We start from the raw sequence: 18,532 nt of genomic DNA, 5'->3' as shown, positions 1-18,532 counted from the left end.
ATAGTTGATTTGATTTTGAATGAATTCTTAACATTTTAGATAATTCCGACATCTATTCATATTAATTTTTACGATAAATACTCATTCAAGATGACAACTACTTTTAAATTATCTCCATGTGTTCCAAAGAGGACTAATTTGGCATCAATCAACTACTGGCATATAAAACATGCACAATCTCAAACGTTAGAACTAGAAGGGATGCACAAAAACCTAATAAGTTGGGGGCAAACAACTATGTATATGAATACTAATAAAATCTCGAGGGACAGGGAGGAAATGATAAATACAAGGGCAATAATAAAGGAGGGGCTAAAACTTATCCACTTGAGATTGTCATTATCAAACATCAACTCATTAAACATCGAGTGTAACAAAGACCCATCGAGAGAAGAAGTTGAAAAGAAATAATTTGGCAAATTGGAAAGGAGATCTATTGGTGTTCATCGAACTCGTGCATGTGATCTATAAGGTAGTTCGCAGCCAATTCCTCATTTTTGTTACACGCGAAGTAAACCTCCAATACGATCGCACGATCAAAACCCATTGCTTCAAGCTAAACAAAAACCACAACTCAGATTACTATAAATTTCAGACGTATCAGCATATACATCACATCCTAACAAGAAGTCAAACTTACACGCTCAATAGCTTGGCGCTCCTCGGGAGTGACGGTCACTGCTTGAGGCATGCCACCAGCCAGCTGCCCCAATATATTCCTGAAGCACATTAAATGCAATACATAATTCAGTGAACATGCAAAAGATAGTCAGAAAAGATAATTCCCCACGTATCTACACACAAACACAAAATTACAAAAGAACATCAGATGATGATCCCTTACCCTTCGCCACCTTCCACAGGTTCATTTATCAGGCGAAGGAAATCAGCTTGATGATCTCGAATCAACCTCATAAGATTAGGATTTTGCTTGCCGAGCTCCTGTAGCATAGGCTGCAGCAAGAACAAGAATCAGGGAACTCTGAAGAAGACAAACATAGGATACAGATATACACTACTGCGTAAAGAGGAAAACCTGCAATATTTGTGGATTAGCCTGCACCATAGCCCGCAAGGCTTGGAACTGAAATGCAAATGAGAATAATTGAAACATCTATTCAAAACATATCTATGGAGAAAGAAATTCAGTAGCAAATGAATATAAAGATAATAAATACTTGATGACTGTTGCGTAGAAAATCCAACGAGCCAGCACCAGCAGCACCAGAACCCATATTGGGAAGGCCCTGTTACCCAAAGTTCAGTATACAACCCAGAGGTTTCATTTCATTCTCTCCTCAATAATAAAAATATGTAATGGCTACCTGCGGAAAAAGGTCTAAGGGATTAGCATTAGGTCCAGTTGAGGTAATCGGAGCAGGTTGTGCTGTTTGTGGAGCAGCAGCGGCAGGAGGATTTGCAGGTTGAGCACCTGCAGGCGCTCTGGCTACAAGAGGAGCTTCAGCTTGCTCAGGGATACCCTAACATTAAAGAATAATATTTGAATTAAAGAAGGAAACATGGCAATAAAATATCACAAAACAAAAGAAACCACCTTCCACCCAAATAACTACGATCCTCAACTTAAGTAAATAAATGCGACGAAAATATTTGGCGGACAAAAATCATCAATTACGGTTTTTGACATCTAAAATTCACATACTGAATACAAATATTCAACAGCTCTCTCAGGATTGTTATAGGCAGCTCGAAGAGCACGGACAACAGTATCCCTATCCCAGCTCCCTCCACCCATGTCAATAATTTGCTGGATTGTCCCCTCCAAATTGCTTCCAGCAACAAGATTGGATGCCGCCTGCCCATAGATATCAAATCCCTCCCTGCTTCGAAAAGAAATTCTTTTAATAACAAAATGTGAAACAAGAATCAAGCAACGTGAAGAGTTCTGCCTATCAGGATACAAAAATAACAGCAACTTTAAACTCTACATTCACATAAGGCAACAAAATACATACACAGGAGTTCCTGAAGAAATAGAAGCAGGGGCTGGAGCTGAAGATACAGGTGCAGTAACAGTAGTTGGCCTGTCAAATTGAAACCATGCACATAATACATATTACAATAGTTTAAATTGACATTTATCTAAACAAATAAAAAACATCCTAGAAAGATTAGCCACTCACGGTGCCTCAGTTGTATCTGGAGCTTGAGGAGCTGATGACACTGGCGCTGTTGAAGTAGGAGGTGCACTAGTCTGTGGTGTCTGCAATGAATACATAATTTTTAGTTTTTAGAGAATGTTTAAACAACGGATAAGAGAGATTATGCTTTCATCTTACCATATCCAATAACAGGGTAAATCCTAAATGATAGAAACATTGCAAATATTTATTACATTGAAAAACTGTTCTCACCTTGGTCGATGGTGCAGTAGTAGAACCTTCACCAGATGTGCTCTTACTCTAGCATATTTTAAATATAAGATTCTAATTTAGTGCAACATAAATTGATTAATAAATTAATACAATTGTTAAACAGAATATGACCCATAATATCGTTTTTTTCTCTACAAAGAAATAAAAAATGAACTAAATACCTTTGATAGCATAATTACAATGAAACTATTTTCAGCTACGTTATTCTCCTCTAAGGTAGTAGCATCCTTCAGAACTTTCCCTTGGTGAATTAGCATTTGTTGGGCAGCAGGATAGACATCTGCACCCTGAATAGTTTCAATACTTTTCTTCACTTCAGAAACCTGAACAGAATATCCACAATTACAAATAATGTAAGAGATCAATTATTGATGTTCAAAAAAAACAGAAGATCATAGACACGAATCACAAAGCCGATAAAATAAAAAGATGAAGCATGGGCATATTTGATGATACAGAACGCCACATGTAGCTCACATCAAGTATTTAGAAAACTTCGATTGTTAAAAACGTGCAACTTCGGAAAAGATTAAAAAACGCACATTATTCACATATAAAGTGCATTCCTAATTGCCAAGATAATAGCCATTGTGACAAAAAGTCTGTTTTTGAAGCAATAATATGTACTACTGGGTATTTAAATTTCCATAGATATGAGTAACAATTAGAATTTAGGACCAGTACTTAAGATTTCTTCTTATAGTACAAAAACTGGTGATATTCCTAAGTAATACCCCAAAGATTGCCAATGCGGAACTTATCCACTATCACAAGCCAAGAATCCCAAGATTAGGTAAACAAATTTCCACTAATAATAAAATCGAGAGGAGCATCGATAAAAGTTTGCCACTAATTCACATTAGCAACGAACCTGAAGTCAAAAGTTATTAAAAATAAGGTTATATCAATCATCACTCCCAAAACCCAAACCCGCAGGAATTAACTCTCAAGTAACAAAGTAAATTCAAATTGCCATCCAAATTAAATTAGAATTCAAATAAGCGAAACACCAAACCCTAATTAACCTTAAATTTCAGGGCTCTAAGAAAGAGGGGAAACTTTCAAGACAATTCAAGAACGGGACGCAATTAGCGACCGAAATAGAAAAGAGGAATTCGCATGCAAACCAAATCGAGAAAGTTTGGAGTAACAAACCGTATCCTGCGGCTGCGCTTCGATTTCGAAGTGAGTGCCTTTGAGAGTCTTCACGAAAACCTTCATCGTCGTCACCGCTATCGCAATAAGATGCCACGAACAGCGTTGGAAGTCACGCCGGTACGGTAAAGTTCCGCCGATCCGGAGACACCAACGACAACGTTGTGGAGAAGAAAAGAACAAGAGATAGTGAGGCAAAGCGCAACAAATGTGAAAAATAAACCTCCTTTCTTCTGAAATAAATAAATAAATGGAAATATAATATGATATACCGGAAATATGCTAGTTTATGTTAGTGGTTGAGTAAGGAATGTCACGCGCTTTCTAGAGTGTGAGTAGACGCGCGGCTTCGATGGGGTAGAGGTGGCGACGTGGACGGTGGAGAGGAAGTTGCGTTAACGTGGAAGAAGGATGGGTAGGACTTGAGATGAGATGAAGAGACTTAACTAGATTTTTGTGTCTGACATGGCGGGCCGTGTGCTGTGCCTTTTATAAATCTTTGGATCATGGGTTTGTTTTTTTAAGATAAATATTATCACTTACTTTTATCTAGATTAAGATATAATATTATTTATCATAAAAATTCATAATTAATAATATATATATATATCAACCAAAGATGGCTTTTTCTTTACTCAAATTTTATTTTTATTTTATTTTTTATAAAAATATAACTATGAATTAATCTATAAAAGGAAAAAATATATTTTTGTCCCAAAAATTTGATATAAATTTAAAAATGATTATTGGTTATTGGTTCTACACTTTTTGGTCTGTATTTTTAGACGGCTTTAAAAATAACAAAATACATATCATGTTATTTAATTTCTTTAAAAGAAAAAACTAGCATCAATCTAACATACACTTTTTACAAAAATTAGAAAAAAATATAATTTTACTTTCTAAAATTTGAACTTAATTTAAAAATAATCCTTAATTGAAATTAATCCTCGTCGGTAACTACACATCCAAAATCATTATAAATATATAATAATAATAATAATAAGATTATATATAATAATATTATTATTATTATTTAATTATTATTAATAATATTATTATTATTATATATTAACAATATTAATAATACTAATAATAATTATATATCAGTGTATGGGAATGAGTGTATGAGCAAGTGTGTGTGAGTGTAGTAAGAAAAACCGAAACAATTAATTAAAGGGGATGGGGTGCATACAAAAGGAGCACGAGGTGGAGGAAGAAATAAACGCAGCCCAATCTAGAACCAAATAATATGAAGGTGAGTGTGTAGTGAAGGCTCGGATGGAGAAAATAAATGAGGCCCAGACAATGGCAAAGAAAAATAAGTTGGACATGTACGGTATGAGTCTAAGGGTGCAGTAAGTAACATTAGAGTCTAACTACAATGGGAAGTACAAATTTTTTTAAAAAGGTGGTGCACGAAGTGAAACTGTGACAGCCCAAACCCAACCTCTTCTTTTTCGAACAGAACCAATACACTATATTGGTACCTATGTTGCATCCCTTTGAACAAATTGATATGATTTCTATTGAAAAAAGTTTTTTTTTTTCTTGTTTCATATTTAAACATTTTAATAAATATCTTGTAACATCCCAATTTCAGCATCTTAAAACTAATAAAAATAGGGAATTTCATCATAGTTCCAAAACAGATAATCCAGTGTACCCAATAATTAATACAGTCTTACAAAAGGTATGACTATAAAAATATATCACTTATACACTTAAACTAAACTAATAAACTCTATACTACCGACCACTGCTAAAGCTTCCACTGAAAACCTCATCTTCAACACTAACACGATGGCTCTTCATCCTCCAAAAGTGTCTTTGACACTGCAACCATATTTGCTCCCACCGAATAGGTGATCATCGCAAAATGAAACATACAACACAAGACAGGAACACAAAAAGCAAGGTTAAGCTAATTTGATTAAGGAATCATGCAGTTCAATTATAAACAGAAACCATGCAATCTTTCTCATTATCACCAGAATCATATAGACCACCACAACACATATACATGACTTTAGACTCAATATCCGGATTATGTAAGCGACATCGGATCTCTTGGTGGCTTGCACCTGCGACGGTTCCCAAACTCTGCAGAGTTTGGACACAAGGGGTTATCACCCAACCACTCCCAGGGTAAGTCCCATCACCTCTATGGCGGATCGGGTCCATAGACCAGGACCTCCTGCTACTCCCCCCGACGTAATCCATCATACTCTACATGAGTCTTAATGGTTACTAGGAGCGTCAGGATACCAACCAAAACTGAGTCCTTATGTCCTTACATACACTAAAACATTCCTCTCAGAATTTCCCTTGAAATTCTAGTTCAACCACTTCTTCTCATATTCCAACTTCATGCAATTTCACCACACATAGTACCAGTCATAACAATTCATGTATATCATAATTAAGTTCATATTTTAACATTCAAACATAGCTTCATCAATTAGAAACAAAGAAATAACACTCAACTGCAGGGGTTCTCGCCCAAGCTAGAAGGTCTCGCATAGGCAAAAAGGCTCTCTCGCTTAGGCGAGTCATTTTCGCCTGAGCGAGGCTCAAAACAGATAACAACCCAAACTCTGGGCGAATTCTCGCTCAGGCTAAGCTGTCTCGCTTAGATGAGAGTGACTTGCCTAGGCGAGATCTCGCGCAGAATCAGGGAATGAGTTTCTTGTGTTTTCGCTCAGGCGAGAGCTGCTCGCTTAGGCAAAAATACCAGATTCCCAATCTGTTCTCACATGCAACAGCAAAGAAATCTAGCACAATCCAATCATACACTCAATTACGCAATTCAAGCACTCATACAACAATCAATCATGCAATTCAAAGTCATCATAATGATTTCTAGATGAAATTTAAGTAAAACAGTTAGCTTCCCTTACCTGTTATTCTATTTAGATAACTTTATAAACGTCAACGCCTTCAAAACGTCAACACCTCTAACTCCACAGGATGCTCTATCTACACATAGAAACATCACAAGAACAATCAGGACATACCGTTATGATCACTGATCAACAGAGACTCATATTGATGATTAAAACGTCGCATGCAAGCGGAAGAGGGCCTGCATGCAACAGAAAAAGACTAAAATAAAGAGCGAAAACTCAACTTACGCGTACGGAGAAACTGATCGATCCAATTTGAAGAGCTCGCCGAGAGGATCAATCCTACGGTCTCGGTTCTTCAATCAGACGACCAGAGAGACAAAATCTCTAGAGAGAAGTTAGAGAACTTTAGAGAAGTGGTTTCTAAAGAGATAGTGTGTTTTATAATAATGAAACTCGTTTATAACAATTCTATTTATACAAAAACTTTTAATATTAAAATAATTGAGTCTCACTATTTTTAAACCACTATCAATTTTAAAACGTCATTTTCTAGAGTCTTACATATCTATTCCATAATAAACTAGCAAAAACACAACTGTTGTTATTTATTTGTCTTCGTATTTTTTAATTTTTATAAAAATTTGAATTAAGATTAATAAAAAATGTATATAATTAATTTGTAATATATTTATTAAAATATATAATTAAGAAAGTAAAATATGTATATAAGAAAGAAGAAAGATTTTTTTCTAATTAATAACAATTAAAGGTAAACTATTTATAAAATATTTAATTTTTAAAATTAAATGAAATAACGAAATGTGAAAAAAAAATATAATCTTTATATATTGTTATTGTTATAGATTATTTTCTAAAAAAACGCGCATTATCTTAATCAACAAATGAAATGAGATAAAAAAAATTAATTTACCAAAAAAATTAATTAATAATGTATTTATTACTGTGTCTCTCTCTGTTTCAAAACAAGAACCAATATTCAAATTTACATTTTTGTCACAAAAACTAACAAGAATAATGAATAATAATTTAATGATTGGAATAAGTTTACTAAACTATACTCATCATACTCTCTGTCTTCGGATTAATTTAATGGCATTAATTATTTATTCAATAGCTAATTAAATCAAATATTTAATTCTTTAATGAAAATCTGAAACGTCCATTCAAATGACTTTTCTAATATAGAGGCGTTACTTATTTTGAAACCGAAGGGAATGAATATTTGTTTTCAATTCCAAACTTTTCACCTCTCAATAATTTTTCCAACTTCTCATTAACTTTTTAACTATTATCAATCAACTTTTGAATTACTATTTTTTATGTGAAACAGAGCCATTGTTGTAAGAACAAGCTTTCAGTGATTAACGTGATTAGGAAGTTCACTAAATGATTGTCCCGTGTAATATTTTAAGAGCCACTGTTTTAAGATTAAGCTTTCGGTTATTAACGTGATTAGGAAGTTGTGTAGTCTAATATTTTATTTTAATCTTGTTCCACTGCATTATTATTGAGAGTACAATTTTCTTATTCTTAATTGCATTAATCATTGTAGTACTTCTAATAAAATGAGTACATATAAAGCATGTATTGTTTGCAAATATTAAAATGGTCGTTTATACGATCGATTCGGCATAGACCTAGTCTACACAGAATCACAAAATTTGGATTTTGTTTAGAGTTTTTTGGCATTACTATGTTCTAACTTTGTTGTTCAAAGAAACAAAGTTGAAAACTAATTTGGGCTTTTGGTCGATTATTAGGTGAACAAACATCTACTTAAAAGAAAAAAGAGTGGTGTTTCGGCCGACAGAGGCGTCACATTCGCTAATTGTTTTTAGTTGACATTTCTTCATGCTTGCCATAATCTTTTTTTCATTAAATTTGTTTGTATTCCGGTCATGTCTTTTATGAATAATTTTATATTTTTACGCAAATATTTTACTAATATTTCTAAATTAAAACCCCAAACTCGATTCTTAACATAAGAGCATCTCCCTAACGAGTCGTATCGTATCATAATTTTCTTTTTTTGTAACATTGTCATTAAAATATATTAGTTTAACACTAAAAGCATATAAAAATATTGTTATATTAAAAATATATTCTTTTAGTACAATCAAATAAAATATTAATGAAAGTATGAAAATCGAAAAAGAAAAGTCTTACAAGAAAGGTGACAGAATGGAATTTTTTTTAAAATATAGCAATTTTTAAAGATTTTTATTCTTTTTTTATTATTATTAAATTTAAAATAATGTTTTTTTTATGAGGCATACTCTTACTCTTCTATTAACATTGAATATATATATATATATATATATATATATATATATATATATATATATATATTAGAAAATATTATAAGTATTTTTTTAATGACAAGAAAATGTATTATTTTTTACTTTCGTGAAAAAAAATGTAACAACACCTCAAAAAAGTGAGAGGAAGTCAATTTTATTTTGTGTTTTGCGTTTAAGTGTTAAAACTTTTGTTTTAAAAGTGAAAGAAAAAGTTATTTAATATAATTTTAGTTTAAATATGGGATGAACTTATGAAACTATGCACTTATCACAATGTCTCTTCAGTACTAACAGAATTAACTTTATTTACTTCCTGAGTATGATCATCTTTCATGTCATATAGTTTATTCTTATAAAACTTCCCTTCGACTCTCATCACCACCTAACTAATTATCATCTTTATGTAAATTAAATAAAAGTAAAATCAAGAGAATCTTATATCAAAGGTGCACTTCAACACACTTAGACTCATACTAAATTAGCATTTATTTTTTCCTCACAAATAGTTAATTTGACAACATCAACACAAAATCTATACACATATACATACATTGTCAAACACATGACAATACAATCACAATTATAATAGGTAGCCCATAAAAAAAAATATAGCTCGCTCGCACAATTACCACCAAACACGAAACAAGTATCGACCAACTCCATGAAGTTAGGGACTTACTGCCTCACTCGCGTCCAACGGTGACGCAACAAACATAATTGTTTGTATGCAGTTTGTTCGTATCTTATAATCTAAAGTTTTAACTTCTAATTCACATGTTATGAAAATCACATACATAATATATTATTTTAAAATGCAAACATCATGCCACATTCAATACTATGTTAATCAATGCATTTTTTCATGTCTACTCTTTACACATCACAAAATTTAACAATTTAAGTATGTTTATAATTAATTCATCCATCAAAATTATTTTTAAAGAATCACAGTACCACATAAAAACTTTCCATCCCTCAAAGACAACCACTATAACATCATAAATGTCACACACATTCCTCGCATTTCATAAAGACTTCTTCTTCTATAACTCCTTCATCTAATTTCATATTTCCAATATTTATTTCACAACTAATTTCTCTATTTTAACAATTTTCCTGCACCACATATTTACACTTCCATTATTCAAATTGAATACATTTACTCAAAATTTCACAACATTCTCTATTCATAAATATCATTACTACTAACAATATTATTTAAACTTACTTTTCTGCCAAAAATGATCAACTTTAAATAGACAAGAAATCGTACAATTTGTACAACAATTTTTATAAATTTTACCATAATACAATAAAGTTTTCAAATAAACTAACACCCCCTTACCTTATGGACTTGGCCTAATGATGCTCTCTTCCTCCATAAATAGTTGCACAAGTTAAAACACTCGATTTATACAACAAAAATTAATAATGACGATAAAGACAGAATCTCAGGGTCTCAACCAAAGAAATTTTCATCAAAGACTAAGGAGGACAACATACAATCATAAATGAGGCAAACATGTGACAAAATAATATGTCCTATAAAAAAGGTAAAAATTCATACTCACTTAAAAGAGATTTTGATCGAGGGCTTTAATACGGTCATTCGCATAGATCACTTCCGCAAAATTGAATTTTTTCTAAAAAAATGGAAAGGTGTCGAGAGAAAACTGAGTTAGAAAAAAAAATATAGTTTTTTCTGAATAAATTTGGATTCTCATTTTTATTTGTTAAAATTTATAAAACCTAAATTATCAATAAAAAATATTCATTTAAATAATTTTCTAATACATTTACAACATGTTGTACCAATTGTATTATTCATATCAAACAGTAAAATGTGATAATCATATTGTGTTTCATCTTCAATTTTTTAAAGTGTCATTGTTTTCTCAACATTTTTTTCATTTAATCTTCTAAAAAGAAAAAAAAAACTTTTAGTTCCTTAATAAGTTGTTGACCATTTTATGTTATTAATTATACTTTTCATTGCGATTAATCTCCTTCGTGAAAAATCAATGCCACGTGATATATGGTAGTCACTTTCCTTGTGGCTTTAATTATGTGATTGAAAAGTATTGGGTTGATATACCTTGTAGTGATAATAAAACATAACAAATTTGTTTATTTATGTGTATCAATGCTTTGAGAGAAATAATCTAATTTATCACTCACCAACTGTACCTAAACTAAAAAATCACCGACTTCTATGCCTACAATAGTTATCGTTTTGACTTATATAAGTAAAGTGATCTAATTATTAAAGTGGTGGCGAGTTTGATATCCCAGTAAATGATGAACTTATATCAGTTAGTGACGGTGATATAAAGTGTGAAAAATAAATATAAAGTAACAATATTTTGGCAAGGTAAGGTTGGAAAATGGAAAAGATAATAATATTTAATAGAATTAAGGATGATTTATTTTTATTGGAGTGGTTGTGGGTGTAGAGTGTGAAGTGTAGGTTATACGTAGAGATACGTAGAGTGTAGAAAAAGACGGGTTTGGTGGGAAGAAAATAGTGAGGTGTGGTAGTATTGGGCATATTAAATATTGAAGGCCACGTCAGCAGCAGTGTGTGAGTATTTAGCTCGGACAAAAGGGAGCGGCATCAGCACTTTCCACGCACCCACCTACGAAAGACACTTGTCCCATCACTCACCACGTGTCCCACGTCTTTCGGACATTTTCGCGCCAAACATGCCTGTGGGTTCCACGTCGGTGTTATTGGCGGGAAATCGAAGCAACCAATTCTTTCTCACTCTCTCACTCATTCCATTTATTCCGTATCCCACATGCTTTTAGTTCCTTCTTTTTCCCCACCCCACACTCTAGTGGTCAAACACCATCATCATCATCATCACCATCCATACATTCATATTATTCATCACATAATATGCATACACATCATGGCATGTGTCACGTGACTCCCATAATGACAAGTGAAAAATATCTTACATGGAACACCGAATTATGCACCACACACCATCTGCACACACGCTCGCATCACGTGATCTTCTTGTAGCCCTCGTATTAATAGTACTGAGATATGAACCAACATGATCTGCTGGAACTTGTTTATTCACAACACTAATGAATAAGACATTATCCCCGCACGTTCAATATTTTTTTATTTTTTTCAATTTACATAACTGACGATTTTGTTTTATTATTTATAACTTGTAATAAAAATGGTTTAATTAGTATTTAAACCATCTTAAAGCATTAGCCAACAAAAACTGAAAAGTGAGATCACTACCGTTTCTTGTTCCCCACACCAATTTATTAAGAAAAGTAGTGAGGACGTGTTTGGTATTTGATATAAAAGAAAGGATAGGTCTTGATGTGTTGCAAACTGTGGTTGTTAGAGAGATTCCAAGTTGGCACTGGTCATATCGTGCTCAAGGGAGGAATGTAATATATTAGTTTTCTATAGCATATTGTAATATTTGTATCATCGTGTTTCTATTTAATGGGTGTGGTTCTTACCTTCTATGAATATCATAATATAATATAGATGAAACCTTTTTCGATAAAAATCGCAAGAGATCTTTATATCACAACTTTTTATGAACTATGTAAGTATTTGCTAATGTGGAATTATAATAAATAACAAATTATTGATGAATATTTAAAGACATATTAATATTTATTATCTACCATTTGATAGTAGGGTGATGATAACTTGATATTAATATAGAAATTATAAGATTATTTAGTGTTGAAATTGGAAAGGAGGACATGAGAGATCGTGGGTTTAATCTACATTCCTAAAAAATTATGAAATTGATTTGGAATGGAAGGTGAAAAAGATTAATAAATTTAAAGTGACAATTAAATCCAATATTAAAAGTATAAGCAATTTTCAAATTTCATTTGTTGTTTCTTTCATACTGAAATAAATTACAAATTATACATTATTTTTAATTTATATGTTGAAAGTAAAAAAAAAAATTACAAAATTTTAGTGTTGGAAATATATATATATATATATATATATATATATATATATTCTAATAAAATAATATTAATATTAATATACGACTTTTCAATGTGACCTTTTACTTTTTAAATGTACGACTTAAATTAAATCAACATTTATTTTTATCAATTTAACTTGATTAAAATTTCATAAAATCAGAAGAACTAAACTAAATTAATTTAAGTTATATATTTTTTTCAAAGATAAAATTAATTTAGTTTCGCATAAATCTAGGACATTTTAACTCTAAAATTTATGATTTAAATTTTGAATTTACTCTCTTTCATCGTTCAAAATAAATTACAAATTATACATTATTTTTAATTTATATGTTGAAAGTAATATTTTTTTTAATTTACAAAATTTTAATGTTATTGGAATATATATATATATATATATATATATATATATATATATATATATATATATATATATTTTGATGAAGATAAATGTAATAGTTATGCGACCTTATATTTTTTCGATGGACGACTTAAATTAAATCAACATTTTTTTATCAATTTAACTTGATTAAAATCTCATAAAAGCAGAAGAACTAAACTAAATTATTTTATGTTATATTTTATTTTCAAAGATTAAATTAATTTAGTTTCACATAAATCTAGGATATTTTAACTCCAAAATTTATGATTTAAATTTTGAATTTACTCTCTTCCACTCTCCAATGATGATATAATCTACCACTTCTTTGTCTACAATAATCTCGTGAAAAAAATGAGAGAGTGAATTTCTTAATTTGGGTGGGCAGAAAGAAGAAGGACGAACAGAGAGTTTGATGGTGAACCAGAATATGATACTAGCTTTTTTCTTTCATATAAGTTTTACATGTATGCTGTTTTGACAATTTGGACAATATTATATTTTTATAACCTCCAAATCTAGTTCTACTTGTTCAAGAATTTGTTCTTGTATAAATTTTGATAATAGCATTAATATGCAATATTAAATAAATATAAATAAACTCATGTTTATACTATATGTTAATATTGAACACATATCATAATTAAATCGAGGATATTTTTATTATTTAACCTTAAAGTAGTATAAAAATATTTATTATCTGCGGATAATAAATATTTTAATATCATATATAAATGAATTTGCTGTAACAAATATTTATTATTCACTCATAAAAGTTTAAAATTAAAATTTAATTTATATGTTATTATATTAAATTTAATTAAAATAGAAATTAATTTATATTATATTTTATATATTTATAATTTTATTTTTAAAATTTATAAAATATATATATTTTAAATATTTATGGATATATGTAAGTATCTAAATGTAGATACAAGTTTAAAAAAATATCACTAATATTTTATAAACAAATATATGATAGAAAAACAGAATCTAACAGATTGATAATGAGATGTACATTTACTTATTTACTTATCTTTTACGTTGATGTAGATTATATATGTATTTAAATATATATTATTTAATTTTGTCTATTCTAAATAAAATATAATCTTACCTCTTTAATACACAAAATTTATTTAGAAAAAATAAAAAAAATAAAATAAAATATAGCATTTCACTTTTCAATTTAACAACCTGTTCTTTGTTTCTAAAATGATACAAAGTTTTGAGATTTATATGCTAATTAAAATATAAAACTATATTTATTTTTGGAAAGAACATATAGGATTTTGAATTATTAAAAACACTAATATAAGTTTATTACCGGGACAATAAGAAATATTAAATAAATTACTTTATAAAAATATATAAATATGGTATATTTTTCTTTCCTATCTTACGCTATTTTTTTCCACTTTTTATAGCATAATTATCATCTCAGACATTTATTTATTTTCCGACGGTATTAAAATGAACTAATATAAAAATACACTATAAAGCACATTAAAATATAATTGATACACTATAAAGCACATTAAAATACACTATATCTTTCTAAAATAGTATACACTAATCTTAATACATATTTTACAAAAGTAGGTGTATATTGGGGAAACTTTTTATCCTATACTTTATTTCTTTTATTATATAAGATATGAGATATTAGTGTATATTAGTAATATGTAAATAGTTAAATAGTTATACAATCACAATTATACAAGATATGAGATATTTGTTTTTATAAAATAATATACAGAAAAATCTTTTGTTCATATTATTAGTAATATGTAAATAGTTAAATCACTATATTTAAATAAACATATCTTCTATAAATAATATATTGAAAAAAAAAATGATGTTTTTTTTGTACAATTCAGGTAAAAAGTAGGTTGAAAAAATCAAACAAATTGGTTAAAAAGAATACAGTATAACAGTAAAATAAACCAACTTTGTTACTTTAATTTTGGTATCTTTTACTTTTTTTTTCCTTTAAATTTAAATAAAATATCATTTATTAATATACTCGGCGACCAGGAGAGAAGACACCAATATTAGCATCTTCCCGTAAATATAATGTATCCGTTCTGATGATTTTGTAGGCAACTGAATCGTTCCTTTGGTTAGTCATCCTTGGCGGCGTAAAAAGCTGCATATCAGAGACGACCTTATTCCAGTATCTCATCAAGGCGCGTGTGATTCACCTGAGGTGAGATTCATCATCTGAACGTTGGATTCACGCGTGGGGAACAGAAGCATCGGATTCCAAGGGAGTAACTGAAGACGTTACAGTATGAGGGCATGATATACATGCAGCATGTTGATGGGTCATGCATGGTTAATGTATGCTTAATGTTTCACACTCACACAGCCCCATGCCAGCTCGACATAATAATGGAAATAAATATAATGTTTTGGCAGAATTAATATTTATATGTTTTACCTACTCGGGCCCATTAAATGCGAATTTTTGACCGGCGATAAAAAAAAAAAAAAGCGAATGGGTGAAGGGTGTGTTGTGTAGAATAGAAAAAGAGCAGAGAGGGGCCACTCGCTGTGAGAGAAACCACTGCCAATAGCAGACACAGACAGACACAAGAGAGAGACAGAGGGAAAGACAGACTAGCTTCCTCCGTCTCACCAAAACAAACAAGGTAAATTTCATTGTAGACTGTGTTCTTTCCATCTTCTCCGTTAATTTTTTTTTCTTTTCTTCGCCTCGAGAATCCCATCAGATTAAAACACCATTATTATTATTATTGTTATTATGAAATGTCTTTTTCTCTCTCCTTTAAAAAATTCTCACTCTGCTCATGTTGTATGGAGATTTACACTCACTGTGTCCTCTGTCGTACCCAGGTCGGCTATTTTATATAAATATATTTCACAGATCGATAGGAAACACCCTATTTTATGTGAGGGGAGAAAAAAATCTGGTCCATATATTTGTAATCTTTCTCTTTTCCTTTTAATCTCAGCACTGAACCCATACTAGTTTTGGTTTTGGTTTTGATTGTTTGTTACATATATATCTGTATCTCTGGACTTGTTGAATCTTTTTTCTGTTCTTACTGGACGGGTGAAGAGAGTTTTATTTCTGCGTTTCTAGGAGGATCTGTCTTCAAAAAAGGGCAGGCAAGCGGTGGATTTATGTCGTCTGGATTTATTCTGGCAGTGATTGGGGCTCCGTTGAAGCTCTCTATAATTTGTGTTTCTTTTTCTCTCTTTTCGATTCTATCTGAGATTGTGTTCTCTGTGTTTGCCTCTTCCTCTTGGTGTATGCGACACTGCATACTCAGTGATAATAGCCTGAAGCCACCTGTTTCAATGCGATTGAGGTCAAAAAGGTTTGTTTCTTTGTTTGGACTGCTTTTCATATTTGTTTTTTCTTAGTTTTGTTCTGTTTATTGGTCTGATGTTCTCCTTCTGGTTTTGGAACAGGACTTGTTGCGGAGTGGAGTGTTACGGCGGCTTTCATATACAGAGATTTTCTTGTCTTTTCATATTCTTAAGAGGGGATTTAACTTGAGACCTTCAGAGTTTTGATTACCTTCTTCTGCTGGCTCTTCCTTTGATTTTCTTCTTACTTTCCTTCATTTCTCGGTTCTCTCTTACGAATTCTGAGGGTTTTTAGAGGGTTTTTCCTCAAATTTTTTTTCCACCATGCCCGATTCTCGGAAACAACTGGCTTCTAAACCGAAGCAGAGGCCTCACCACTCCGTGCAAGAGTCCAAAGCAACGAGAAAACTGCGTATAATTTACAACGATCCTGATGCCACTGATTCATCCGATGATGAGTCAGAGGTGATTCAGAGATCGAAAAAAGCAAAGAGAAGCTTTTGTGAGATCCCTCTCCCACCTCTTCCTGAGGCTTTCACCTCTCCTGAAACCAATTCCTTCGAGGTGAATAGCAACAGCAATGCGGTGAGGGTGAGGGTTTGCATTGAAGGTCAACCCCAGACAAAGAAGAGGGTTTTGACCCAAACCCCATCATCAAGGAGGAACACTTCTGGGAAATACAGAGGTGTTAGGCAGAGAAAATGGGGTAAATGGGCTGCTGAGATTCGTGACCCTTTTCAGAGTACTCGTATATGGCTTGGTACTTTCAACACTGCGGAAGAGGCTTCTCAAGCCTACGAGGCCAGAAGGCTTGAGTTTGAAGCCAAGGCTAAGGCACGAGCCTACAAAAATATTTCTGAGCCTTTGCCCACAACTTCTGAAAAGAGTATATGCTGTAACTCTTCTGATGCTGCTGCTGCTGCTGCTGTGTCTGTTTCCGAGAAGTTTTCTACTACCTCTGATGACTCAGAAGATGTTTTGTCGCACCCATCACCTTCTTCTGTGCTTGAGTTGGATTCTTCATCTTCCAGACCCATTGACAATGGTAGTGTTTTGAGTGAAGAAGCTTTTGAGGCTAATGATTTGGTTTCTGAATTTGCTGAACTTGAAATTCCAGATTTGAGTCTTTTGAACTTGCCATCACTATTCAACAGTTCTACTGCTGCTCTTGCGTCTGGTGCCGAACCAGACTTTGGTCTTGATTTTGATTGGGTATCTCTTGAGGATTATGGTCAGGGATTTGACGATTTTGGTGGCTTGGAAGATATTCGTATTTGTGGATTTGATAACAATGAGCCTAGTAAGCTTCCTGATTTTGATTTTGGCGATTTCTGTGCTGAAGAGTTTGCTGGTTGGACCGAGGAGCCCCTCAACATACCTTGTGCCTAAGTTTTGCAGAAGTGCATAGGAATAATTTACAATATTTATTATAAGTTTTGGTGTTATTATGGTTAAGTTTTGTTAGTTTTTGTGAGATCTTAGAAATTGAATTAGTATCAATTTCTGAGTGCATATGCTGTTATATTTATTTGTTTATGAGGGAGGAAGTATTAGTGGAGTTAGTCTTTTAGCTTACTAAGATGGAGAGATAATCTTTGGGTTTTCTTGTGCTGCTAAGAGCCGTCCAAAGATCTCAAACCATGAATATCAAGTGAAAATTTTAAGTTAATTCTTCGTTTATGCTGAAGTAATTATTAATTTTATGGAAAAGTGATACACATATATGTTAAATTTCATTGAGATTTTATGTTGATCTTTTTATTAATTAATCTATTAATAATTTGACTTTTCAAAACATGTTTATTTTATTTCCATTGCCACGAAGGAATATCACTCCACCTGTTGAGAAGTTGCAGAGAATATCAGAGGTGAAGAAGACTATTCCCTAAAGAGTGAAAGATAGTATTGTAAATACTATACTTTCTGGAAAAAAACTTAATTTGTAGATTAAGTTACTGCATATAGGGGAGAATCGAAATATTGATGTAAAATCTTGTGTTGTTTTGTTACTCCAAAACTATGGATTTAGAAAAAAAATTGAAAAACTTATTTTAATGATAAAAAATAATAACAATCAGTTATTTATAAATAATAAAAAGTTAATTT

General features: G+C 31.5%; 2 protein-coding genes across 2 annotated transcripts; one reads left to right on the top strand and one right to left on the bottom strand.

Moving 5' to 3' along the window:
• Nucleotides 1-221: 221 nt before the first annotated feature.
• Nucleotides 222-3,792, bottom strand: LOC114192191 (ubiquitin receptor RAD23d-like). The gene is made up of 12 exons (XM_028081826.2): nt 3,552-3,792; nt 2,558-2,719; nt 2,376-2,423; nt 2,145-2,224; nt 1,977-2,045; nt 1,664-1,841; nt 1,326-1,481; nt 1,179-1,247; nt 1,037-1,084; nt 845-954; nt 641-719; nt 222-556 (listed from the first exon to the last, which is right to left on the bottom strand). The coding sequence occupies exons 1-12, from the start codon at nt 3,615-3,617 to the stop codon at nt 434-436; spliced, it is 1,188 nt and encodes a 395-aa protein (XP_027937627.1). The 5' UTR covers nt 3,618-3,792; the 3' UTR covers nt 222-433.
• Nucleotides 3,793-15,955: 12,163 nt separating this feature from the next.
• On the top strand, nt 15,956-18,095 carry LOC114191693 (ethylene-responsive transcription factor ERF118-like). Its single transcript, XM_028081041.2, has 2 exons — nt 15,956-16,434; nt 16,529-18,095. The coding sequence occupies exon 2, from the start codon at nt 16,751-16,753 to the stop codon at nt 17,813-17,815; it is 1,065 nt and encodes a 354-aa protein (XP_027936842.1). The 5' UTR covers nt 15,956-16,434; nt 16,529-16,750; the 3' UTR covers nt 17,816-18,095.
• The last annotated feature ends 437 nt before the right edge of the window (nt 18,096-18,532 follow it).

The sequence above is a fragment of the Vigna unguiculata genome, chromosome 7, assembly GCF_037176805.1.
Source record: "Vigna unguiculata cultivar grain cowpea cultivar isolate G323 ecotype 2 chromosome 7, ASM3717680v1, whole genome shotgun sequence".
Lineage (NCBI taxonomy): Eukaryota > Viridiplantae > Streptophyta > Magnoliopsida > Fabales > Fabaceae > Vigna > Vigna unguiculata.
This window is presented reverse-complemented; position numbering and strand designations above follow the sequence as displayed.

Bases quoted from the DNA above. Each gene is read 5' to 3' on its own strand.
- LOC114191693 (XM_028081041.2), top strand. From the start codon at position 16,751: ATGCCCGATTCTCGGAAACAACTGGCTTCTAAACCGAAGCAGAGGCCT.
- LOC114192191 (XM_028081826.2), bottom strand. From the start codon at position 3,617: ATGAAGGTTTTCGTGAAGACTCTCAAAGGCACTCACTTCGAAATCGAA. The intron at 2,046-2,144 runs GTGAGTGGCTAA...TCAATTTGACAG, and splicing joins CCAGATACAACTGAGGCACC to GCCAACTACTGTTACTGCAC. The intron at 1,482-1,663 runs GTATGTGAATTT...CTTTAATGTTAG, and splicing joins CTGTTGAATATTTGTATTCA to GGTATCCCTGAGCAAGCTGA.